The 27,304-nt window shown below is 40.3% G+C and overlaps 1 protein-coding gene across 2 annotated transcripts; it reads left to right on the top strand.

Annotated features, from left to right (window-relative positions):
* Positions 1–1,570: 1,570 nt before the first annotated feature.
* Positions 1,571–26,921, top strand: sv2ca (synaptic vesicle glycoprotein 2Ca). 2 transcript variants are annotated; one of them, XM_068566711.1, is made up of 13 exons: positions 1,571–1,756; positions 7,238–8,049; positions 16,959–17,139; positions 18,161–18,312; positions 22,251–22,384; positions 22,868–22,957; positions 23,391–23,501; positions 23,644–23,732; positions 24,098–24,262; positions 24,336–24,469; positions 25,100–25,306; positions 25,522–25,681; positions 25,863–26,921. In XM_068566711.1, exons 2-13 carry the CDS (start codon positions 7,452–7,454, stop codon positions 26,044–26,046), a joined length of 2,205 nt encoding a protein of 734 aa, XP_068422812.1. In that variant the 5' UTR covers positions 1,571–1,756; positions 7,238–7,451; the 3' UTR covers positions 26,047–26,921. The 2 variants fall into 2 exon arrangements, with proteins under 2 accessions (XP_068422812.1, XP_068422813.1); XM_068566712.1 differs by lacking the exons at positions 1,571–1,756; positions 7,238–8,049 and having other exon boundaries at positions 16,970–17,139; positions 18,166–18,312.
* Positions 26,922–27,304: the final 383 nt, after the last annotated feature.

Raw genomic sequence — 27,304 nt, 5'->3', positions numbered from 1 at the left:
GTCTTTATTTCTGGGAATAAAATTAATTAAAATTTTTGTTTGTGCTGAAACGGCATCAATAATTCAAGGGCATTCCTACCACACAGGCACGTACAAATTAAACTCAGTCATGTGTGAATTAAATTAAAACATAGTACCGAAACTACAATTGTGGATCACACGCTGTTAACAGATGTAAGCACTTATATGCTGTTTTTTGTGTGTAAAATTAGTTATGAATGTGATGTGAATGTGATTTCATGAATTCAGAAGCGGCGGTGCACTATCACTGCATATTGTGCAGGTTGAGTCGTCGAACAAACAAACTCACCAGTGCAGGAGAATGAAGTAGGGAAACCACTTTGATTGAATATTCTGTCCTCCTGTTCTTGCCCGGGTCCAAGTGGAGATCATTTTAACATGTGTGCAGTGTTTGAAGCTAGTGTGTAATGAATGACATGCATGGTCTCTATTATATCACCAAAAACAAGCTTGGCAACTTCAACTTTGGTTACAACATTTTTCTTTTTCAAAGATTCTGTACATATACCTATTTTTTTTTAAATTTCTATGTATTGGTTGGGGTTTAGATCGGCTCAGGTCACTTTCATTCATGGCAAGCTTTTTCATTTATGATCCATTATCTTAATTTGAGCCTTACTTTGCTCTCTCTTTTTGTATAGATACGCGAATCTAACCTGGAATCCAAAAGGGAGTCAATGTAGAGCAGATATGAAGTCGTGCTTAAAGTCAGTCGCAAGGTTTTTGTTGTAATAGCAACACTGGCATATTTGTGGTTATATTTCGATTAATTGTATTTGCGAGTAAACAACTCGAATACTTAATGTTCTTATTTACAAGGCAGTCAGTTAGTTGCTTATGGGATAAAGGCTTATTGGCTGAAGCTATTTTTCGGAAGGTACTCCATTGCATCAAACCTGAAGCTGTGAAGCGCTCTGAAACAATGAGGCGTTCAGGTGTCGGTCAGCACCACGGACAGGGACAGTCGTTGAAATGTAACGTGTAGCTTCAGAGTTGACTCTGCATATTAAGGCTGTCTGAGACCTTAACTCAGACAACTCTACTTTTATAGAAGAACAGATGACTGAACAAACTGACTTGCAAACAAAAAAGCTAAAAAGTCGGATCACTGCGTTCACAGAATTATGATCTCAAACAAACTCACATGAGAAGATGTGAAAAACTTTCCGCAGCAGTTGTTTTCTAAACGGGCAACTTTTGCCCCCAAGCGCAAGACCAGCTTTTCTTGTTAACATATACGAAGCATTCTCCTGCACTGATAATCGTTCACATTCATATAGTGGGGTTTCACTCGTGGTGCACGGGAGAAAGCATCGACTCACCGACTGAAGCCTTTTTCAATTTCGACATTTCCTATCTGTTTAGCATTCATGCGTTGCAGCGATTCACGTCATTCAGCCAGCTAACTAGATTGTTCGATCAGATGGAATTACCCGCATCAGTCAATGAAATACAAGCATTGATTACACTGGCCCTCTCTCCACTCCTCCCTCTCTTTCTCCCTCCCACCACCGACTCTCTCTTTCGCTCTCTCCTTTCCTGGAGTACTGCAGCGACGGAGGACTGCATCGAAAAAAAAAACTCACTGTCGTGCTCTGGCAATTACCTCTGTTTCTATTCTACAGTAAAAATTAAAAAAAAACACAAGATATTTTTTCCTCCCCATGAAGCGAAAGTGGAGTCTGATGCAATGGGTAACTATCAGCCCAGTTCACTTTTCTCGCCATAAATGACGGTAAGTAGCCTAATTACTACTTTTACTTTAAACATGCTGACTGTGTAACAACTTCGAGCTAGATAATAGGTGTTTTAAATGAACCATTTTATGATTAGCTGTCTTAGGACTTACAAGGCGTTGTTCATGTATTTCCAATAATAGGCTAACATTTAACATCCAACTAACATCTAACTAGGATACCTCATTATTTATTCACAAGTTTGTGAATCATTTGTTAAAAGTTGGGATGTTTTCCAGGCATTTTTTTTTTTTTTTACAAGGGTGCACTACATTCAGTCTATATTTATCCTCCTGCAAAAGTAGATACATTGGTATCATTAAGTGAAAGCATGCAGGAACAATAATTGCCTTACATTATGTTTTAATTCTAGTTTCCTGAGGCTATATCTTTTATAGTGTGTCATTTAATTAATTTGGTATTTAAGGTTAACAGGAATGCTTCTGTAAATTATTTACATACATTTGGGTGATTTAAGCTTCAGGCTGAATATGTTCTGTCAATGAACTTGCTTACATCCTTTTAGTGGTTATTTTGTTGATGACAATCAACTGAGTAAAGCTCATAGTTTACTTGTTATCAACACTGATATATAATGAAATCCTTGGCTGAGTTTGGTGTTGTTGGCTGCGGACTGTCCATGTAGTGCAACCCAGCCTCGTGCCCTGGGGCAGTTAAAGCACTCTGCACTGCCGCCAAAAAGAGGAGAGGATGCCGGAGCAGGCAACTGACTCATCCGTGAATTGCACCTCAAGAGGCAGTGAGCGATTGACAGGCACACAGTCGTTGAACTGGAAATCTTTGGCCAAGTGCTTTGTTTGCAATCTGAAGACTGCTGTAGTCGTCCTGCGGTGTTAACACTGTATGCGACCCAATGAAAAAGTGTTATAAGTGATTGCATGTTGCCAAATCCATTACTTTGGTTCACTTTTTTTTCTGTAGCTGTAAACAATAATATAATTGTAATTCAGAATACCTCTTGTCTGCAATCAATAACATCTCTATCTCAAGCATCCATTGACCTGACATTTTGTTAGTTTTCCTCAAGTTTAAGCATCACACAGGCTAAGCAAAGACGATGATATTTTGTATGCCATTGTTTAACAGCAAAGTGCAAAGTACGCTGTTCCAGTGATGATGCACCAGGTATGAGAGCTTCAGAAAAATAATCTGTCTGCCCATTTGATTGTCATGCCCAGGCAAATTAACAGTTTAGGTCGCAAATTAAATCCAAAAGTATAGTTAGTTGAGAGCCTTCTTGTAATCCTGATGTCTGCCAGAATTTGTGAATTACAGTTAAAATATTAAAATATCATCAATAAATGTGCCACATCTTGCATCCCTTGTCTAATTGGTGTTCTGCCATTTTTGCAACACAAAGAGTGAGGTCTGCACCAGACTGTGGTGTGTGGTGGTGTTTTGTATCTGTAGGCCCTGTATTCTGTCAGCAGCGAAGTACGGCAAGGCAGCGAGACCATATGTTTACCAAGAAGATCAAATAGACACCAGCCTCTGTAAATCATCAGGATGGGGTGGGGCATGATTTGTATTCATACCAACATGTATTCATACTTTCTGTCTGTGCAGTTGTTGTAAAATGTTATGATTTCAATGGATATAGCATCCAGTATCCAGATTATGTGTCCTTCATTACCTTTTTTAATTTTTTTTTTATCTATGTTCGGATATTGACAATGGTAATACAAACAGAGGGAACTCCTTTGTTCTTGGCTGGGATGAGCATAGAACTGACTCAAGTCAACATTAGCAATGTTAGCTCCTCAAGGTAGGAGCGGCAGACGCCAGCTTGCTGTGGCTGTTTTATGAGTCTAAATGATGTAACATTAGCATGACGTGCCATCAACTATGCTTTGAAGTTTTTGTCACGGGTGGTGAAGCTCTAACTGTTAAACAGAGGTGAAAGGGTTGTGTGCTTTGAAAGATGTTTTAAAATCATTTTATTCTGTTCTGCATTTGCAGAACCAACTAGTTTTGTCCTCTGTTTTAACGTTCCCATGCCCTGCCTCCATTTATTCTATACTTCTCATACCCCTCGCTCTTTCTCGTTCTCTCCCTGCCCTACCTCAGTCAGTAATAACATCAGTGCTTGATGAAATCTCCTAACGGAAGACGTCCCGGGCTGGTTGTGCCTCTGCCTTCCAGATGAGGTCACAGGTTTCCGTTTTGATGGGATTACATGCGGCTCTGCCCATTTAAGAGATTGGAGCTGCTCTTTCTGATGCTAATAGAACAAACCAGCCGTCAACTGTGTCATTGAAACGCAGGACGCTGACAAGTCAAACCTGACTGAGATGGAAAGTATTTGTGGTTAATAAAGGGCAAGGGACTGTTTCAATGTATAGTCCGCAGGCCTTTTAAAATAGACATAAGGCAGGAAATTGTTAGAGAGAGAGAGAGGGAGAGAGAGAGAGAGAAAAGACAGAGAGAGAGAAAGACAGAGAGAGAAAGAGAGAGACAGAGAGAGAGAGAGAGAGAGAGAGAGAGAGAGAGAGAGAGAGAGAGAGAGAGAGAGAGAGAGAGAGCTACTCTCATTATTTTGTATCAATCTTTTTTTTGTTTAAGGATCAAGGTCTGGACTGCAGTACTGTACTCAGCCAAAAAGGCATTATCGATTTTTCTTCAAGTTCTCATGAAACATATAAAGTATTTGTCTCCTCCAGCATTCATGGGTCAAGCAACCTGCAATTCTACGACCAGCATGATCGTTTACTTCCTATTTTAACAACCTGCTTGCCCATACCAATTTGTTTGGTGACTGCTGGACTCGAGGTAGATTGCCAACAACAATAACATCCATTCTTTTGACAAAGTGTATTGCTTGTAGGAAGTTCTTACGACGATGATAATTACTTAATTATGGTTTAGGTTCTTCAAACTGAGGGTGTTCATTACTGCTGTTATTATTACAATATTATTTTTTTTTAAACATAGTCATCAACAGTTTTGTTACTATGACACTTTTGGCTAATGAGCCCACAATAAGCAATGCAAGAGTGAGTTGAAATGGACTGAGCTGGTCAAACACACATACTCTAGATAATAACATCAAGCATTTAACTTTATTCCAAATAGTTTTTCCGAAGTTGGATGCTTGGCCACAACTTTTGTGCAACTCTAATCTCTTAATTTGTCTTCACGTTCATTCATGCATTAGGAGCCAAGTGATACTTGATCCCATGTTTTTTTAGTATTCTAAAGAGGTTGGAGGAAAGCAGGGCCGCTATCCATCATGCAGACAGGGGAGTTGCCACAGCAGGGCCTATTTTCAGCCATGTTCACATGGGTCACAGCAACCCACTATATCAACTATAAGCTATGCCCTGCAGGACAGTGTATGCAGTTTCAATACATAGACTTGTCACAATGTTGGTTTGTTATCAGTAGAATTATATTAGTTATCAGTAGAATTATATTAGTGTTGTATGGTGTAAGTAAAGTAATGATGGTGTGAATTGAACATAAGTAATGAGGTAAATATAATATATATATATATATATATATATATATATATATATATATATATATATATATATATATATATATATATATATATATATATATATATATGAATATGAATGCAGGATTTACAACTGGTTAAAGTTTTAAAATGCACATAGGGTTTTAAATAGGACAAATTAAAATTTCTGACAAATATACATGAGTGACAGCTGAAGAGGAAGCCTGAATGGGAAGCAAACAATAAAGAAGAAATGGAGTGGCTATGAGACATCATGGAATAAAACAGAGATTGGTTTGTTTGGCAGTAATGGTGGTTGCCCAGTTTGATCGTGGATGCTCCCATTGCTCTCGTCAGCTGCAGTCAGGTGAGGTTGGTTGGCTGTGTGCTCGGGTGTCCCATGAGCTTCATCACCAGTGACAGCTGGCCTCACCATACACTCCATTGATTCTTTGACTCCACAGATTTATCGTCTTTTGTGTATGTGTGTCTGCTCATTTCGAGTGATGTGTGATAGCTAACATGATCCTGAAACATTAAATACCATCAGTTTAGTGGCACCACTGAACTCTGATATGCTACTCGCAACGAGTTAGCATTGAAATTCCTTCTTTTATGTCTTAGGCACCACTGGTGTCAATGGAGGTAATAATCAATAATCAGTGCATGTGAAAAGGAGTGTGCTCATAACCACAGAAGTCATCCAATGAGCCAAAAGGGATTAGGAAAGTCACCTTGAATCAGCAGTGTCATTTTGCCCAGTAAAATTGCATTATGGGAGCTGGAGCCAGCCCTGTGATTTGTGTCCTCCTGACAAGGCTTCAGTGTTCATTAGAGGCTGTGCTGAGCAGCTCCTAGACACACGGGAACCGCACACACTGGACAGCTTCGACCACCCACACACACACACACACACACACATGCGCGCGCACACACACACACACACACACACACACACACACACACACACACACACACACACACACACACACTGGACAGCTTTGACCATCTCCACCCTACTCTAAGAATTTCAATCTTATCTTACACTATATATTTAATATAGTTAAAAGAGAATTTAAGTCGTTTAAACTGACTTCATTCAAAATAAGATGATAGAATAACCAAGCCAGAGTGAGCCTGTGGAGGCATTGCGATGATGAACTGTGGATCGCAGTTTGAACACTCTCATGAAACCATGTTACATCATTTGTGCTGCTATTCTGGGGTCTCCCTCCCATCAGCACTGATCTGCCAAGATAGTAAAGGGCTTCCCCATCCATGTTGTGAGCGCTCACTCACATATGTGCGTGGCATGCTTCAGTGTGTGAGGGAGCCTGTCTGTATTTATTTTTGTGTGCTTCTTACAAGCGTGACCTATTGTGTGTGTTACACAACACAAACTCAGAGAACAGCTATTGTGTATGAGGGGGTTTCTACTATGAGCCTGTCTGAGTGTGCATTTATCTCCACTCATGACCATTTCCCCATACCTCCTTTCTTTGCGCGGATTAAATATGACAGTGCCGTTCTGGTTGGCTTGTCACTCCCATTATAATAAACCAGCTCTTTATTGGGGGCAAATTGATTTCGAGCAGAGCCTTGTTTATTAGCCTCTGCTCCACAGAGCTGATCATGAGTCAGCAGATTCAGCGTCACTGTTTAAAATGCTAACTTCTTAAACACTAATTCGAATTTGTGAAATATATAATGCCCCTGAAAATGTAATATTCCTGTTGAATAGAAACTGAAAGCTATAGATCAAAAGCCTTTTTCACACATCACTCAAATGATTAAAACCTGGGATTGAATAATTAAAGAGGGTATGTGCTGTCTTAGGAGTGTCACCTGTTAGGCTCTGATAGTTATGAATGTAGCACGGGAGAGATGAGTTATGAGCAGTATCTGATCCTTCTTTTTTCTCTTTGATCTCTCCGTTGTCCTTCTTGTTCTCTCTCTTTTTTTATCTGTCTGTCTTGTATACCCTCCCCTCCATCTCTCTCAGCCTGGCCGATGATTGCCACCATCATTGTGGTTTATCTCCTGTGGTGACTGCAGACTCAAGAGTTTTCTTCCCTGCTGCATCTCGAGTCTCACTGATCTCACCATTTCTGCAATTCCCCCATCAGTGTACGACCCCCCCTCTTGCCCCTCTTCCCTCTATCTTCTACTTCTAAGTATCCTCTGAACCCCTGAGAAGACCTACTGGTGGAGCCAGAATGGAGGACACTTACAATAACAGGACTTCCCTGGCTAAGGGGGCCAAGGACATAGTCAAGGAGGCCAAGCGGCATGCAACAAAGAAAGTCAACAAGGTGGTGGACCATGCCACAGACGAGTACTCATCCCACCACAACTATAGCCGATTCCAGGATGAGGAGGACGAAGATGAAGAATTCTACCGAAACCCTCCAAGGCCGGACGGAGAGGGCAACCATGACAACGAGGAGGGCTCTAGCGATGCAACAGAAGGCCACGACGATGAGGATGAGATCTATGAGGGCGAGTACCAGGGGATCCCCTCGGCAGGACATCGGAAGCAAAAGGATGGCCAAGTGGCATTGGGTCAACCAATGTCAGATGCAACAAGGGACCGTAAGGGACTGGAGCAGGAGAGACAGGCTGATGAGGAGGAGCTGGCCCAACAGTACGAGCTGATCATCCAGGAGTGTGGTCATGGGAGATTCCAGTGGCAGCTGTTCCTGGTGCTCGGGCTGGCACTCATGTCCGATGGGGTGGAGGTGTTCGTGGTGGGCTTTGTGCTGCCAAGCGCAGAGACAGACATGTGTGTGCCCAACTCCAGCTCGGGATGGCTCGGTAAGGAACCCTTCGTGTGTGTCTGAATATTGTCGCGTGTGCATGCATGTGCTAACAGGAAATTATGCAATTCTTCCTATATTATTTAAATTGCATCAGTTTGATTAATCTTCATTATTTTTAATCATTGTTTTCAAATGTCTTGATTGTAGATTACTTTTATTATTATGGTGGGACAATAAAGTGCCCAAACACTTCATACTTGCAATATATAGATAGTGCTGGAGGGATAATGGATGTCATCTGTAGGCCAAACCTGGAAGTTAGCGTTGCGCTAGTTAGCATGACCAAAAGCTATGATTTTTTGCTCTGTGGCAGACACTAGTTTATGATACTTGCACGTTTTATACGACAAAATAATCTTCACAAATGAAAGCTTCTTTAATGTTTTTTGAAGCTCAAATGCAGTAGTCAGTAGTAAAATCTAACATTGGACTATAAACAAACTGAGCAGGGTTGTATGAGTGTTTATATAGTATAAAGAAAGGGTCACGTCGCTTTCTGTGCAATATTGTTGGTCTTTACAGATGAGATTAGCTTTGTGTGTTCGTACTATACTTGTCACACTTCATCCTCATGTTTCAGTCCCCGTGTCAGAATTTAAAGGATAGCTATTCCCTTTATGCTCTGTGTGTTGAGCAGGAGTCCCAGCAGTCCTTATGGCTGCAGGTGTGTAATCCATCACCAGAGAGCTTTATACAGGGGCCGACTCACCGTGTCAGTACTAGAGTGCCGAGGACATTAATTCAGGCACAAAGCCTTTAGATACTAACTGCCACAGCGCGACATGACAATATATCAACTGATCCACAACAAATAATGCAAAATTGATACAGCAGGGTTTTTCGAAAACAGATGTTGTGGCAGAAACAGTTGGCCAACATCCACAATAAGAAACACCCCGCCATGCATAATATCTTTTCACCATACTTTACCATACTCCATTTTCATAGTTTTTATGGGATACAAGAGTTTGTTACTATGTGGGGGTTGTCACTTTAAAATCCTCTCAATATGTTGTACCTTCATATTTCTGTCTCTTTCCAAGTACCCATGTAAACTCTTCCTCTCTCACCAAGCAAAGGCCTGCAGGCGTTCATGCTCTACGCTCTGCTTCTCCTTGTCCGTGACTCCAAACTCACCCCCTGTCCCCGTCTCTCACCCTCCATTCTCCATGCCTCTCTTTTCTTTTCCCCCTATTCTCCTCTCCTTTCTCCTACTGATTGCCTCGAGGCTCCTCCCAGAGGTCAACATGATTGGTGTGTGTGTGAGCATAGCCTACATGATTAATATGACCTTGTTGGTATCCATTTAGAGTTTTCCAGAGTAATTACACTTAATTACAGCCAACTAAAATGAAGTGAGTTGATGTTTTACAGGTTCCATGGCAATATTGCATTGTCTTTATGTGCAGAAATAAACAACAGCCAGTTAAATCTGTGGATTAATTTGATGAGGATGGTATGGTTTATCATGTATTTCATATAACCGGCTTTTTACCAAGCAGGGCAACAACGTTCCTATTTTACAGACTGTTTGACAAAAACATATTTATAATGGTCTGGTGATAGTGATACATTTTTTCGGGGCACAGAGGCTAGACTACCCACCATTCAACAGACCATGGTACAGTTTCAGCAGTATTTCATGTGGCTTGGTTGTATGTTAAAACTTCAACAATCAAGGTTTAGTATGTGGGAAGCCTCTAAGGGATTAATTCCTTGTTGCGGCTGCAGTAGGGCCTCCCACTTGTTAGTTGTAGCTGCACAGAAGTTGTCTGGATCTGTGAAGAAATGTTTTTCCACCTGTGTTACACCTTAGTGTGTTTACATGTACTTGAGTATTCAGGTCACAACCTACATTCTCCGGTAACCTGATTTCTTAAACATCATGTACAGTATAAGAAACACAGTTTTAAGATTAGAGGAAAAATATTTTCTAGGATAGATTCTATAATATAAAGATGGTCTCCTGACCATATCTTAACAACCTTTGTAAACCTTTCCTTTATTAACAGACAAATCCTGATGTGTGCAAGGTCATACTGTTCACTGTGACATGAGACCAGGTAAAGAGAGCATCACAGGTTGCATGTCTTCAAAATAATCCAATACACAATTCAAAGTGACGACAAACCAAATATTGATCTAACTGAATTGGCCTTAACAAATGGAATTCTCAATTCTCATTGTACCAGTATTGCAGTTAAGTAATGCTTCCTAAGTAAGGCCTATAGAGTAGAGGAGAAACCATGTATATGGGGATTTACAGTAAAACGTTTATAATAATATATGTGAACATATTTCACCATGTTTTCTGTTCATGTACTTGTACTGACTGACAGGTAAAAATAAGTAGCTGGTGATATGCAAGTGTTTTGAAGGAACGACATACTGGCCATTTTATAGAAAGAACAGGCAATAAACATTCCTAACCCACCTCTAGTTAAAATAAGTCAAATAAGTCTTACCTAAAGCTAAATGCATATATTTTTGGGGGAATTTGCAAAACATCTCGACAGTTTCAAAAATAGCCATTTGGTTGGTTAGCTCCTGTGTTGGACTACAGTCGTTGATGCATTGTGCAGCTCCATTAAAACAGGCAGAGACAGAAGCGAGCTGCACGGACTGAGCAGAGTGTAATAGAATAATGCATTACGAGAAATGCAAAGGAATAGGATGATTAAAACGCTGATGAGATGAGAGAACTCCTTTTGTTCCACAATCCCATTGGATTTTTTGGATGTTTCATGAGAATGAAGGATGGAGAAATGTGGTTGGGGGATTTGACATTCTGTAAATATTTTTTACAAGAGTGGACGAAGTGGGAAGAAAAAAGGGAGAAAAACAAGCACTGTGCGACGCAATACGTGTAATGAACAGGGGAGAGGAACCAAGGAAGGACAGCTTTGAAGCAAAAAAATTGACGTTAGAGAGGAGTAATAGGGTGAGCGGTGTGGGTGGATCGTATAGTGGAGGGTTGGAAGATTAGTGGTATTCAGTACATCAACAATGTAAGAGAGAGGCTCAGCTATCATCTCAGCCACAACAGACAATGGAAACGCATCACCCTATCATTACTTATTTGTTCTTTTAGGCTGTCTTTTCTCTGCTGTAAACTCCCTTCATTGCTCTCTCTGACTCTCAGCTCTCCTCGATTTCTTTTAACCATCTATCTCTCCCGCTCCGCCATGGATACTTTCCCCCTTCTTTCTTGTTTACGCTCTACTTGATCTTCTTTTCATCCTTACTTCTGTGTCCTCTGATCTCTTCTACCTTTTTCTTCTTTCTTGGGCTTTCCTGTGTCCCAGCATCCTATTAAGCTCCATCTCCACAGTGCAGCTCCCTCTTTGTCTCTTTTCTTCACCCGTTGTTCCACCTCTTTTTTCTTGTCGTTTTGAACCAGCTGACAAGCTGTGTGAGGCTGCTTGGATCAGGGGCAGCTGAGCATGGCTAAACTGCAGTAAGATTGCAACGTCACTGCAGAGATTACACCAGCTCCATAAAATGTGTGTGTGTGTGTGTGTGTGTGGGGGGGGGGGGGGGTCATGAGGGTGTGTGTGTGTGTGTATATGGACCAAACTCAAACCTGCTGCCACCAGCAATATGAGCCACAAGTAAACCATGTCTAACTGCGTGCTCTTATCAGAGGTTCATAGCATCACTATATTTCATGGGAATTATCCACAGTCTTTAATGTAATGATGGTTGTATCATTACTGATGCTGAGTGAGTCATTTTAAACCCTGCACGCTAAGCCCTTATATAGATTTCATTGAAATTCTGCCCCCACTGACATGACTTAAATATGACAAAAAGCTTCAATCTCTTTTTCTGCGGAGGTGGCAGAAGACGGAGGCATCTGATTAAACTGACACGATGTCGTACAAATGTGACTACACGCTGCTCAGTGTAAAGAAGCTGATGACAGGGGAGCAGAGAGGACACTAAGGCAAATAAATGAAAGGGGAAGCACAGAGGAAAAGAGAGAGGAACAGTGGAAATGGGAGAAAAAGAGGATAAATGACAAAGGGAAGTGAGAAGCGATCCAAGAAATTGGAAACCAATGGGAGTGGACACAAGCTGAGAGAAAGAGAAATGGAAGAAAGGTTTGAAAGAGAGGCACAAAAGGGATGAAGAGCTGAGGGACAAAAGGAGAGAAAATAAGACTAAAGTAACGCCGAACGCAATTGAGAGAAAGACAAAAACAGAGAGAAGGTGAAGGAAAATATCCAACTGCGAGAGGTACCACAGCGTTGTTGTAGCGAGCACCAGGCACGCTGTGATAGTATTATCATTATGGATAAAACAGGACGGGTGTTTTGCGCGATGCCGAAGCAGTTTGTAGCGCTATGAGCGAAGAGCATCAAAGCATGAAATCAGAGAAGAGGTCGTGATGCAGCTCAGCGCTCCCACGGCTCTCAGGGGGCTCCTCTGGATGTGAAAGGACAGAAAACACTGCACCAGGGCCTTCCCCTTCCTCCCCTGTCCCCTCTCAATCTCTAACCCTATCTTGCAATTACTGAATACTCCTCCTTTTGCTCTTTATACTCCTCCTTTTGCTCTTTATTCTGCTGCTCACATATTTCATCTGCTTGCATTTGTTTTTGGTCCTGTATATATCTTCCCCTTTAAGTTACGCCGCAGCTGGTTTAGCTACTCCCAAAAAAGTTTAAATGTATTTGTAATATTTGAATCTGTGAAGTAAATTAACTCATTGGTCTTGTGTGTTTGTGCGTGCGTGTGTGTGTGTGTGTGTGTGTGTGTGTGTGATAGCTGAGCCTCTCCCTTGTATTGTTGATGGCAGTGTTTTACTTTACATGTTCTTTTCCTTTTCATATTTGTCTTGTGTTTAGAGTGAGCCCGGGATTTTGCTGAATATTAACTATTCCTGGAGATGTGTTTTGACATCTCAACAGAGTATCATGGGGCAAAACCTTTTGTTTCTTCCTGAGAGGTCTCCTGACACACTGTCATATTCGGATGGTGCTCACAGTCTATATGGGTCATCAAGTCCAGTATTCAGCTACATTTCACACTCATACGGTGAAACGTTTGCACCAGTTGGTATCCATTGAAGGACTTTTGCTTTTAACGTGTTATCAGTTCTTCCAATGTATACAGCCTTTACATTATATATTTATTTTCTTGCACAGATTCTAGGGAGATACATTTTTGCATATGTTTTTTTTGAAGTTGTGTATTCTGACGATGGTATACAAGGGAACAGATTTGGGTTATTCAATGAGTTGATGCATGTGAGGAACCATTTGACAGTAGCCTTGAGAGCTCAACACATTAAGAAAACATTTGAATGGCACACCATCTTCACCAATTTAACAACACATGTGCATCATTTACAAAACACACAAAAACATAAAAAAGCTACGCTTACAACTCCATGGAAACTGTTTCCAGGGAACACAAAAAAGTGATGCGCACAGCTGGAACAAACTGCTCTCGTTGTTTGCGATGTTGACGTCAGCTTTCTTTTAGTAGTGTTGGAAAATGATTTTTAACACCATTTTTAACACGGCGATCACATGATTCAAATGTTTTTTTCAAATAACTTCTTGTAACCTATAGCATTAGCCTTCGGTTTATAATTAGCATGGATGTTTCAAGAGAACTGAAAACAGTGTTGCAGACCGGGGCCCATTCATTCTTATGAAAGTTGCTCAGTTGTACATAAAGTATAAAAAGGGGTTTTCTTCATTTGCCGATGAAGCAAGCGCACAAGTGTTTCTTATAACCCCGACTCCCGACCGCTCTCTGGCTCACTTAACGTGAAAAACAGTTAAAAAATGATTGAATTTGATAACTTTTAGGACTTAATAATTAAAATAGGTGGTATTTAATTGTTGACGCTGATGTACCTAAAATATTTTGCTGATTGACAAACATCTCTTTCCTAATTTTTCCTACGAAAACCTGGATGTTGTAATCACATGGTTTGTCTTTCTTACTGGGGCTTAATTATTAGCCTATAATATCTGAATCATCGGTCACAATGACGGATAGCCCACTTCAATAACTTCATAAACCACAAACAACCACAAGCTGTGGCAGTTCTGTGCATCAGTTATTAGTGTCCAATGGAAAAGTTTCTGTTGTGTTCTGAGCTTTCTAAATCCTCCACATTTATTGTTGAACTTATCTTTTTGTATGTTGTCAAATTGGTACTTGTTTGTATTGTGTCTATTTGCATGAGTTTTATTAATTTGCAGTAAGTTGAGCTCTCAGTGCTCTGTATTGAGGGCATCAGAAACTTATACTTTTCTATGTAGAGGGTTATGATGTGTACAAATGTTGATGCCATTGTCTGTGACAGAGTCTACTTGCAACAAAACTGAACAGATAACTACACTTCTGATTCTGATAGAATAGGTTTGTAAAAAATGTCCAATTAGTGTGTCCGTTTCTGTGAAGGGCTTTTCAACCTAAGATTTTGCTGCAGTGTAATAACTGCTTGGCTGGACTCGGAGGGCTGAAAAGGGGATCACTATGACATCACAAGGAAGGTGAAGTGTGACTCATAATTAAATTAGAAAGAAATTTCTCTTGGGGCAGGAGACATATGTAGCATAATTTTTTGACATGACAGGTTAATGCCACCCAAACTGCCTTTTGGGTCTTTAGTTGATGAGACAGACCTCATAATGGCTGTGCTATTTTGGGATTATATTACCTTTCAGTACACTACTCTCCTCTTTCCTGGTTGCGGGCAATGCTGACAATATATCAAGAGATATCGTGCAGCAAGTCGGACAGAACATCAATAAATTAATTACGTAATGGACTATTCTGTGAGGGATGTATTCCTCGTTCAACAGTTTTATTGCTTTTTTTTTAAAAGGACAATAAAATAACAGAAATTAGAGGTTAGTTATTTTCTTTTTGTCTGTTTTGTGCTGGTATTAAAAATAAAACAATAAACAATAAAGGGTCTGTATAGAAAGTGTACTGCTAAATGAAAAGGCCTCTACATGTTTGGATGCATGACAATTAAATGGGTGGCCAGCGGGTGTTTCTCTATGCACCAAATATCTATCCTCTCCTTAATGAAGCAAAAGTGAACTGTGCATAGACTGAAGACCGTTAAATTTAGAATTTAATTTATAGTCCCTTCAGGCGAGTATCTAGATGGCTGACAAATGTGACAGATAGGAGGGGTTTGACCCCTGAAGCGAGAGTCAAACCGATCTGCTCACAGCAGAGCAAAAGAGACCTGCTTGCAGACATTACAGAAAGGAAATGCATTAAGACTATTGTAATGGGATGAACAAAGACTCATTCACTAAACATATGACTTCAACTTTCACATTTTCTACTTTGTGTGTGAACTCATGAAAACAAGTAGACTATATTATTACGATGATGATTCTTGGGTTTAACCTGGAACACAAATCTAAATAAAAATACTCTAAATGGAGACAAATTGAGTTGGGGTAGCTCTTTGTGGCAGACACTGTATGTCCACGGAGGCTGCTAACCACACGATGCCACATACAATGTAGACTGAAGCAGGTACAATAGGCTCAACTCTCCAGATAAGAGTCATCATGATCACTGAGGGAAATCAATGCAGTTTTGTTGGAGCATTGATCCCGTTTGTGATGAGAGAGATAGAAGAGAGCACAGGGCCCCTTTGTAAAGTCGCCCCGCATTACTGTTCACATTTGTCCCCCCTTATTGATCAGAGCCTGTTTTCCGTCTTTTACACAGTGTATTTACTTATTACCGTTAGAGTGAGTTACTGGGTCTGAGGGTTTTTAAATAGGCTGTCAGATTCATTGTCATCAGTCAGTGAACCAATTGTTAGGATAGCAGGAATACTGTAGCTTTGATTTAAAAATGATAGCGATTTGTCTTTGTCAAATAGGTCTAAGATGTAACTTGGTGAATGTGTTTAACTAGAGTTTGAGTGTTTTCAGAATCTGCATCTAAGAGCAGTCTATTCTTTTTACCCTTATTAAAAAGGCACAATCATCTATAAGTTCATCATTCCATGTCAGTCAGTCAGTCATTTAAAATAACTTCCTGTTAGGTGCAACTTTAATGTTGCTCCATATTTAAATTTGACACTTGCAGAGAACTCTTTGGAGATCTCTCTGGCGTGCAAGTCTGTTAATATATTAACATGTTAAAGCATCTGTAATCAATTTTTTCATGACCACTTCTATATGTGAAAGGTGTTGCTCATATAGTGACGAGCCCACAGACTGTCATTGGTCACTTAACTGTTTAGGTTATTTCACATTGTTTTTGGCCACAGTGGATAGCTGTGTTCTGCAAAAAGCTCTAAAAAACACTATACACCATCTGCTCAGCACTAAACAGCAGACAGACAATATTAGAAACTAGCTGGTGAACACATTTTTAACACAGCGATCGGCTAAGGAGAGCAAAGGTGTTTTCCTCAGAGGTTAGTGGAAACATAAACAGAGCTAAAAGCAGAGTGAATATTTGACTCAGTGGTCACCAGTAACACAACTCAAAATGATGCTCTGTATCTGCTGAATGTTTCCAGAGGCAACTGTTTGCTAAGTGAAGTTTGTTAAGATGACAATATGTTAATGCTGTGTTCACAGCTTGTTTCTGCTGCTCAGCCAAAAAAAGTCCATTATGGCAGGTTTGTGAGGATAGTCTAGCAATTGATAGGTGAAAAAAAAGATTGCGGGAGATGACTTATTTGTTTTCTTACAGATAAAACCTGAGAAGAGGATTGGCACTAAAATCATTTCCATTAGGTGACCAATGAGATAATCTTCCAAAATGTTAGTGTGGTCGGAGATAGCAAAACATACAACCTCATAAAAACATATGCACATGTGAGATATGAAGTAATGTATCGTATATTATGGTGTGAAAAAAAATAATTAGACCCTTTTTCTACTCTTCTCTTTCCAGGCAGTGTTGTGTACTTGGGGATGATGGTTGGAGCGTTTTTCTGGGGAGGCATGTCGGACAAAATGGGCCGCAGACAGTGCCTCCTCATTTGCATGTCCACAAATGGCTTCTTCGCCTTCCTGTCATCTTTTGTCCAGGGATACGGCCTCTTCCTCCTTTGCCGTCTCGTCGCAGGCTTTGGGTAAGTCTGGTAAAGTTAAGGTCATTTTGGGGACTGACGGGGATGGCAAGAGAAAAGTCAAATCACCTTTTTTGGCAACAGAATCTTTGAGAATAAACAATCCATCTCTGTGAGGCAATGTTTCTGTACGTCTCTGTCTTTTCTAATTATTACTCCTTTTGTTGACTTCCACTGAAGAATTTTTGAAGTTTTTGAAAAGGGGTGAAATAAATGTGCTGTAACGATTACATAAAGCTGCTGTTGCTGCACAGAAAGTTCTCACTCTTTAACCATAGAGGGTTTACTGTCCCTCTAGATATTTTGTTTTAACTGCTGTAATGCAGACCACTACAACCTATTGATAGCCATGGATGTTATTGCCAGTGGCATTCTCACTCCGTAAAGAAAACTTCAATACGCATGCTTTCAATCTGAGAATATCTTAAAATAACAGTGTGTTTTTAGAGTGTCTGTGAAAACAGACAGGTTGTGTGTCAGCCTCTTACTACATCATGGTGTAAACTGTGATTTATTACATCCACTTCTCTGACAGTGTTACTGTTCCTTTAAGAGCTAATTCCGTAATTGCCTCTGCACCACTCCCCCCAGAGACATCCAGAGTAATTGAAAAGGCTGTCCAAGATGCCAATGCGACCTGGTTATTGAATTACGAGGGACTGGCACTGAGTATTTTTTGTATTACGTTTGGAGGAAAAAAATATGCTGAGATTTGCTTATTTGGTCTTACTTGGTCTCCTTAGATGTATTAGCAATACACCTGCAATTTAATAATAAAAAAAACTTTAAAGATGGAATTACATTTTTTACATGTAATCAAATTACAATTTGTTTTGCAAGATTTGACTTGCTCTTCTTCACCTGAAGGAAGAAAACAGGCCACAAACTGAGGGATTAAGATGTATCATTGCTGCAATTACAGGATGTATGTGAAACATGAGGTTGAATAAAGTTAGGTTTATCTTAATTGTCCTGATTTCTGACTCTGTCCCAATAACTTTTCTATTCTCTCTGGTTCTTGCAGGATAGGAGGGGCAGTCCCCATTGTTTTCTCCTTCTTTGCAGAGGTGTTGTCAAGGGAAAAACGAGGAGAACACCTCAGCTGGTTGTGTATGTTCTGGATGATTGGAGAGATCTATGCATCTGCTATGGCGTGGGCCATCATACCACACTACGGTGAGTTATATACAAGTTATATACATTGAAGGCTGTAACAGGATTAATTTTGGAAACTTGGCAATGTGACGTTATGCTAAACTGACTACAAGCTACAACAATGTAAGGCTGTGGGTAAATGTGCTGGTTTTCCCTGCCACAGGAATCAATCACCTAATAGCTCTGAGTGGCTGCAGGCTGCTAGAGACAGAGGTTAAGAGATTAAAGCATGCATGGATACCATAGAGTAGAAGCAAGTTGATAGGGTGAGGGAGGGCCTGTGGAGGAGCGAAAGCTGTGATTTATGACAATGCCACATTATGTATTAGCTGCACTCAGAAACAAAAAGAAGGGAACAAGCTTTTTTCCTCTCCTCCTCTCCTCCTCTTCTACTCGTATTCTTTTCACTATGACCATGCTTTTTTAACCTCCTGTCCCTTCCTTTTACAGCCTCCCTGCCCCCAGTCCTCCTGTTTTTCACTCACCCCATCTCTCTGTCTAACTCTGTCCTTCCTTTTATTACCTCTCATCTCTCTCCGTTCTCCGTCTCTGCAAAGTGTTCTTCTTGATCAAGCATAATTAGGTTTTTCTCCTTGCTCTAATAGGACAAAGCTACAGCTGGAGGTGATTTATGGCCAGACCATGCTGTAGCCAACCTGTGACGTCAGACACAGTGTGTGTGTGTGTGTGTGTGTGTGTGTGTGTGTGTGTGTGTGTGTGTGTGTGTGTTGCTGTAAGTGGCGTAGATGATGTTTTTAATAACATCTGACATTATAAGAGGTCAGCTGAGTTAACACACACACACACACACACACAGCATTGCGAATCATGGAGTTTCCGATAAAGGACGTCTCAGTTTCCTTAGATGTTACTGACCAAGATACAGACATGCATGCAAAGCTCACAGGGCTATACAGAAGCACACTGGTGAAGGACTCTGAAACCCGAACAACTCTTAACAAGGAGACTCTGCTGTCAGATCTGCTGATATCGTATTGAAGGGATGGTAGTGGTCTTACTTTGCTCTTATTCTCTCTGACACTCACGACCACTCCGCCTTTCTTTCTCTCAGAGGGAAGTACGTGTCTGGCATACATACTCCAGCACTCACTAGTGGATTTTATGTTTTCCCTAAGTGCTTCAGTGGCTGCAACCAACAGCCATACAATACCTTGGACAAAATACCTCCTGCTGAGATGCTTTTATGTCTTTGAAGGAAGATGTAAAGGTATCAGTGATTAGGTTATGATACAGTTCCTCAATACTGGTGTTTAATCCCCCATTCGCACTGTCATTTATCTTCTCCAGTCGCTGACTCCTAATGTCTCCCCAAAGCCCCCTGCCAGACTCACAGCTGGGGCCCTGAAGGAGGTCTGTCGGCACAGATCCTCATCACTCTGATGGGGGAGTTTAAAGAGTTTACTTGCTGCCAAGAAAGCCTACCACATGAGAGTAACCTCGTTAGACCCTGTTTAGAAGAATAAAACCCCACATCTATCTATCTATCTATCTATTTATCTATCTATCTATCTATCTATCTATCTATCTATCTATCTATCTATCTATCTATCTATCTATCTATCTATCTATCTGGGAGGAGAGTATCACTGCTGAGTCAGTCATCCATAGACTTAGTCAATTATGTACATAATCCCTGTAATGAGATTTCCAATGGCATGGTGAAACAGTAACCCTGAGGGGCAGGAAGCCACGCTTCATTTTTTGTAGAAAAGGCAATCACTGCTGAACAACTTCTCCCCTTTCTTTCTCTGTTACTCTGTCTCTTTCTGTCTCTTTCTCTTTTAACTTCTCTCTATTACTCTGAGTCACTCCAGACGTACAGACACACACTCAAGCACACACACAAACAGAGAGCGACGGAAATAAATAAAAGGACGTAGAGAAAGCAGGAATACACGCAAGAGGGACGTCATCTAGAAAAGTCGTTACTCCTGCCCAACAAAAGACACCATGAGAGCAATAGTCATTCCTTATTTCCTTTTGCAAGATTTATTTTCTAATTTTTTTTGCTTTTTACTGAGGCATTTGTTCATCTCTCTGCTCCTATCTAGGATGCATTTATACAACTTAAAATACACCCCCCTCCCTTTGAAAATAGTTGTTTTTAGCAGTTGATATGCTTTGCTTCGAAAGCTGGATTTTAATATGCTGTGAGATTAATTTTTTTCTGGCATAACCATCAGCATTAACCCCATCCCCACCTCCTGACTCCCCTCCTACGTCTGTTGATGGATAATGGTGCTATTGCCTTTGGAGTAGCATCTCCATGAAGCACGATCTGTCGAGAACCGTGGGAGGTCACAGCTGACATATCAACCCCTTGCTGTGCTTCCTCCCCAAATATAAATATTAAAGATGTGATTGTGGTATTACACTTAAGTTACCATCACAATAATTCCTTTATATAACATTTTTACAAACGGCACATAATCTACACAACTATTCCATAACTGATGGATTTTCTCCCACACATTTAAAATACAGCAATACCTTGAATTTAATACCCTATTTTGGGAAAAAGAAAGAATTATGAATATGGTTGTTTGTGTGTTTGTGCAACTTGACAACAACATATACAATATAAGTCTAAATCTGAATTGTCTCTATGAGATGGTCCTCTCCTTTCTCCACTGAATTGTTAAAAAAAATTATTTGAGGAAAAGGAAAACGTGTGATATGTATGTGTGGGTGGGAGTTTAGAATGATGGCAGCATGTTATCTGTGTCAGTGTCATCAGCATATGGTAATTCATGTGAATCCTTTTTGCGCTTTTCTGTGTACATGTGTATTTGTGTGCAACTCCCCCTTTTATGAGAGTGTAAAGTCTCTGCGTGTGTGAATGTATGGGTGTGTGTGTGTGTGTGTGTGTGTGTTCATGTTACAATGATTAATGAGTCTGGGAGAGTGCTCGCAGGCTGAAATCAGGTGCAACAAGATTTAACTTAACAGAAAACACTCGATTCTTTTCCTACACATTCAATTAACCCGTCCCCGTGCACTCCTCTCAGCCCCCTCTGCAGAGTCATTCATCTCTGAGCTCATACAGCACTCTGCTTTAGCCGGCGAACGCTCTCTTTTAACAGCCATCTTTTATTTACAGCCCCTTTCTGTTCACAGTATGAATTTCACACTTTTCACATTAAGAATCAGCTTTCAGATCAAGTGGCCCCATCTGATAAGGATATACAGTACACAGCACTTAATATTATTGAGTCACTCACTGCTTCCTCTATGAAACAAAGTACTCCTACTTTTAATGTGTACGTCTTTATGAGCTGAATGTTGCTTAAATTGACACCTGCTGGCCTCAAATGTGGCACTTTGGCATTAGTGTATAATTCATCAATTGCAATTTGTGGTCTGGTCCAAGGACCAAGCATGAGGAGAAAGACTAACAGTGACTTAGTTTGCAGATTTAAAAAAATCTATATTTTCAAAACCACTTCAACATTTTGCATTATAGTAAAGCATCAACATATATCAATACATATATCTTTATTAGCAAATGTAACTCAATATAAGTGGTGGAGTAAATCATGTAATTGGAATAGGGCTTAAAGTCGAACTGGTAACTGAATAATAACTGAGACAAACAGGTAGAAAGTAGTTCCATATAAAGTATGTTGCAGTAACAATTTGTGAGTTAAAAAATAAAAAGTCTGGCTATGTAGGCTTTCAGATTAACATGAAACAAAGTAGAGAATTAGGACAATATGCCAAACATGGATAAGCCGCATTTACAAAAAACACCATTCAATAGGAATACGTCAGACTTATAAAACACATTATTTGCAGTGTATTGACATTCAACATAATGTTACCCACTATTGGAACATTGTTTGCAAAAGAATGTTAACTCAGTACTGTTTTCACTAAGTTTTTTCTTATTCTTCTTAATCCATTGGATTGTCAATGGTGTTGTATGCCACTGTTTACAGGTTGGAGTTTCAGTATGGGTTCAGCATACCAGTTTCACAGCTGGAGGGTGTTTGTAGTCGTCTGTGCCCTGCCCTGTGTGTGTGCTGTGGTAGCACTTACCTTCATGCCCGAAAGTCCCAGGTTCTACCTTGAGGTAATGCTATTTTCAATAATTATTGTTTTAGAAACTAATAGTTTTGATCCTTCATGAATCAGCAATCTTCAAGAATGCTGTCTCATGGTACTGTGTCATTGTCACCCACTGTCCTTGCTTATCAGTTCTTACATCCCTCGAATAATACGTCAGGCAAATTGAGAGTACTTGGACACTTCCCAAGAGATTTTTAATCAGACCAAAGAGTAGGAGTCATCTAAAACTCCTGGAGGAGGCCTTATGTCTGCAAACCTGGAGCTCCGTGACAGGAGGCTTGCTGCTGCAGGATAATCACCCTTTGAAGTAAAATGAGTCACCGTTGTCATGATTTTAGTCATTATGTCCCATTTAAAATAAAATCAAAGGCCTGTATTTATGTACAGTTTATACGATTGTGAATGTGTTGCTGTCCATGAGGAAGCCAGACCAGTGCTGATCTCATGAATTCATCTTCTCTCCTTCTCTTGCTTTCCCTCCTGTCAGGTGGGGAAGCACGATGAAGCCTGGATGATCCTCAAACAGATCCACGACACCAACATGAGAGCGCGTGGGCAACCGGAGAAAGTCTTCACCGTGAGTGTTTGTTTCTGCTGTGTGCTGTCTTGGCTGGGTTTCCTGATGCTCAAGGAAGCAAAGAGGCTTATATTCTTATATTCTGCCACTGCAGGGACAGCTTTTAACGCTTTCACAGAGCAGGATCATATCTGAATTATGAAGGTTCTGAAAGTTGTTTTGTGTCGTTCAAGCTTATTTGCTTCGTGAGCTGCACTTGTGGAAAAGCCTCTTAGTCAACACATTTCTTGGATTGATCATGTACTGTAGTACACACTGTTGACATCAATTTCTATCACAGTGATCATGTGCTTTCAATCTTGTGTGACACTAAAGATAACCAAATAGAAATACAGAAATAATCATATTGCTTGGGTAATCACAGTGATGTCAAGCAATACATGTTGATCGTACCTATTATATTGAGATTGTTATTTCTTCATTACTTTCTCAGGTAAACAGGATCAAGATCCCCAAACAACTGGATGAACTGGTGGAAATGGAGTCAGAATCTGGCAATCCAGTTTCCAAGTTCTTCTTTCGGATAAAGACTGAAATACACGGGGTACATGTTTGTCTTTTAATTTAAGTGTGGCAGAAAGCAGCTTTTTTTATGAATTTCTCTCCACTGCCTCAATTACAAATGTGTCTTTTGATCACACAGAGTGTAATATGTCTATTATCTTCTTTTTTAAATTTTTTTTTAGATCTATCTGAATCTCATGAAGTGCTTCAACTACCCTATGCGAGAAAACATGATGCGACTTGCCATAGTGTGGTTCATGCTGTCATTCGGGTGAGAATCCTCCTGATGTCATTTGTGTCACAGAAAAAACAAACCGTCTAATTTTTCTGGTCAGACAATAGCACGAGGCAGTCAGTCTTGTGGACAAATTACATTTCTGTCATCTTGGTTTCTCTGCAGCGTAGAAGTTGCATGGCCTCAGAATCAATCACAGGGGATCAATACTGGTCCATTGGTGTCTCAGGAGGAGAAGAGATAGGAGTGAAAGCAGCCAGAGATTAAAAAACACTCTAAACACACTCTTTAAACTCAGACAGAAACCACAAGTGTCTCCTGGTCTTCTGTGTCTGACTGCACAGGTAAAGGTGTATCCCTCCATTTGTGATCCTAATATCATTGAATCCATCTGGTTGCAGGTATTATGGCCTGTCAGTCTGGTTCCCTGATGTCATCAAACACCTTCAGGCAGATGACTATGCATCCAAAGTGAAGCTCCACAACAATGAGCGCATTGAAGACTTCACCTTCAACTTCACCTTGGAGAACCAGATACACAAAAACAGCCTCTTCATCAACGACCGGTAGGACGACTTACTAGCAGGCTTAGTCGATTGATGGATGGATTTAAAGAGTAATTTAACTGTGCTTCTTCAGATTCGTCAATATGAAGCTGAGGTCCGTCACCTTCATTGACTCTACCTTTCGTAACTGCTTCTTTGATGATGTAACATCGGTGGGCTCCTCCTTCCGTAACTGTACTTTTATTGATGCTTTCTTCTTTAACACAGGTAAGATATTAAAATTCTTAAACTCCTACTTTGACATGATTACACAGCTCGGGTGGTTTGTTTTGTCATTTCTGGTTCACAGATTCATCATGTATAATCTTGTTCTGGTGAAAAACAAAAATGTTGTTTCGATTGACAGTTGTTACTGGGAGTATTGCAAAAACGCTATTTGTTTTTTACACAACAGAACCTTTCTCAACATTACTCTTTCATATAGTATTGCAAGTACAGGAAATGTACAGAAAATAAAAGATACAAACAATACAAATACAGTATCTGAATTAAAAAATACAAAATCTCAAAGTACACAAGCAAAGAAACAAAGGTACGGAGGTGTTGGGATCATCACAAAAAACATCACATTTGTTGATTGGATGGATGTTTGGGGGATTATTTTTATTTTTTAAGACCAGAAAATAATGTAAATTACATATTGTATCCATTTAACCCAATATGACTGACATCTGGCAGATTTCAAGAAAAGTTAAAAGCCTCCATTAGAAAGATATCTTTTATAATGTCAATATAATCTTGTAATAAAGGCTGTGATTTTTTTGTCATAGTTTTAGTTTAATGTCTGAAACAAGTCAAACACATACTGTATTGTTTTTTTTAAAATTCTTTGGGCAGATATTGATGAATCCAAGTTGATAGATGGCACAGAGGTGGTCAACAGCACGTTCACCCACAACAAGAAAGGATGCCAGATGACGTTTGATGATGACTACAGTGCCTACTGGGTTTACTTCATCAACTTCCTGGGAACCCTGGCTGTTCTGCCCGGCAACATTGTTTCCGCCCTTCTCATGGACAAAATTGGGCGTCTGTCGATGTTAGGTAAGAATGGAAGACAAGAGTGAGATTCATGTGTGTGCACTTTAGTAATTGGTTTTCACATTGACTGCAGGATGATTCATGGTATGAGTGTGGCATCCATCACTGAGTATGAGAGGTGATTATGTTTGGCCCTATAATTCAGTTGAACATTAGTCAAATGAATGTGATTTGTACTGACTCGTGTTCCTTCTCTTGTGCTCTGTGTTTGCATGCAGGTGGCTCCATGATCCTCTCAGGCATCAGCTGTTTCTTTTTGTGGTTCGGCACCAGTGAGTCCATGATGATTTTTATGTTGTGCCTTTACAACGGTCTGAGCATCTCTGCCTGGAATTCCCTTGATGTGATCACGACTGAGTCATTCCCTACTGCCAGGAGGTGAGTAGGCAGGCGATCAATGGATGTGTATACTGGCATACATAGTTGTATAGACTTGTTAATAGATCTACATATAGTGGACAGAGATACACATATAACACAGGGGTGATTCAGTCAACCCCAACACACTTCTCTCTCCTCACCTTTGATCTCCTCCTGTCCCTGATTCTTCTCTTCCCAGAGGAACAGGCTTTGGGTTCTGCAACGCTCTGTGTAAGCTGGCTGCAGTCTTGGGAAACCTGATTTTTGGCTCTCTTGTTGGCATCACAAAGGCCATCCCCATCCTCATGGCCTCGTCTGTGCTCGTCGGGGGAGGCCTAGTTGCGCTCCGGTTGCCTGACACCAAGTTGAATGTCCTTATGTAACACCAGCTTGGCGTTCCTCAGCTAGGATAAAACCTGAATAAAACCTGGGTGAACCTGAGAGGAAGCCTGGGGAGTGTTGAGCAAGGAGTTCAAATAGCTTGGTTCACACATATCTTAATCACATTTCACTGTTGTACCATAGCTGGATAGCAACCCACCTTTCTCACAGTTTATTTTTATTATTTCATACAAATACAAATCATTAGATTCCTCGTTATTCAATAATAAGCTCAGCCTTTTTGTGAATGTACTGTCTGGAGATCTCACATGACAGAGCTGAGAGTTTGCACATATTTTGGCACTAAGGCTTTGGTGGAGTTTTGTTCAGTGACTGGTTGCCCCTTCCAGCTGTAGCCATAAGTTTTAGTGGAGTCACTGCATAGTTAAAGCTCAAGGCTTTTAATATTGATAGAGTCTTATTAAGACAAGCCAGATGGAGAGAAAAGTGAAAAACAAGCTGTAATGAGCACTGCCAACCTTCTGTGTGGCAACGTAGGGAATAGATGATCAGACAGAGCGGACATACGACACAGCTGTATGACAGCTGGCTTGCCAACAAAACCCACGTAGACAGGACATGTTGGAGACAGTATGCAGAAAGGCAACATGGATCTAGATGAACACATATATGAACCTAATGTCTTGAAATAGAGTGGTACTCACATCTACCTACACTTTTTTTCGATCGTACTTTGCTCGACGTGAAATTTGCTCAGATTTCTTCAACCTTTTCACAAACGTACCCATTACGCCAAGCCCTTTGCATTACCCAAACAAGAATTAAAAAGGCCAATTTAAAACAGTTACATTTCTTTTACCATTGATTGTTTGATATGTTAAATCTGAGGCTGCTATATATATTTTTTGCATATTGTTTTGTGGAAGTTAGAATGATGACTTATTCATTTTATCCAAATGTTGTTTTTCCAAGTCTCCATCCATGTGTGGACTTATAGTATAAAGGCTTTCCCATGAGCTCTCCTTCTGCTACAGCTTTGTGTTGGATCTCCCTTGTGGCAGTAGCATTGACGGTCACATGTCATGCTGCTTTTATTTCATAATACTGAATGGCCTTTTTTAAATGTGCCTCTCCTTAAATGGAGCAGTCTGCCCATAGTCATGTTGCCCATGTTTTTCAGTTCTAATAGGTAGCACTATATCCTAACAAAATAGGATCAAATGGTGTAAGTTTCTGAGCATAATTTCAAATTAATAACAAATGAACAAATAACAATTATATTGTGAAACAAATAGAAAA

The sequence above is a fragment of the Clinocottus analis genome, unplaced genomic scaffold, assembly GCF_023055335.1.
Source record: "Clinocottus analis isolate CAN_PGR_092001 unplaced genomic scaffold, fCliAna1.0.p SCAF_7, whole genome shotgun sequence".
Taxonomy (NCBI): domain Eukaryota; kingdom Metazoa; phylum Chordata; class Actinopteri; order Perciformes; family Cottidae; genus Clinocottus; species Clinocottus analis.
This window is presented reverse-complemented; position numbering and strand designations above follow the sequence as displayed.

Coding starts and splice junctions, on each gene's coding strand:
- sv2ca (XM_068566711.1), top strand. CDS start 7,452: ATGGAGGACACTTACAATAACAGGACTTCCCTGGCTAAGGGGGCCAAG. Junction 17,140..18,160: donor CGTCTCGTCGCAGGCTTTGG/GTAAGTCTGGTA, acceptor TGGTTCTTGCAG/GATAGGAGGGGCAGTCCCCA. Junction 24,470..25,099: donor TGCTTTCTTCTTTAACACAG/GTAAGATATTAA, acceptor TTCTTTGGGCAG/ATATTGATGAATCCAAGTTG.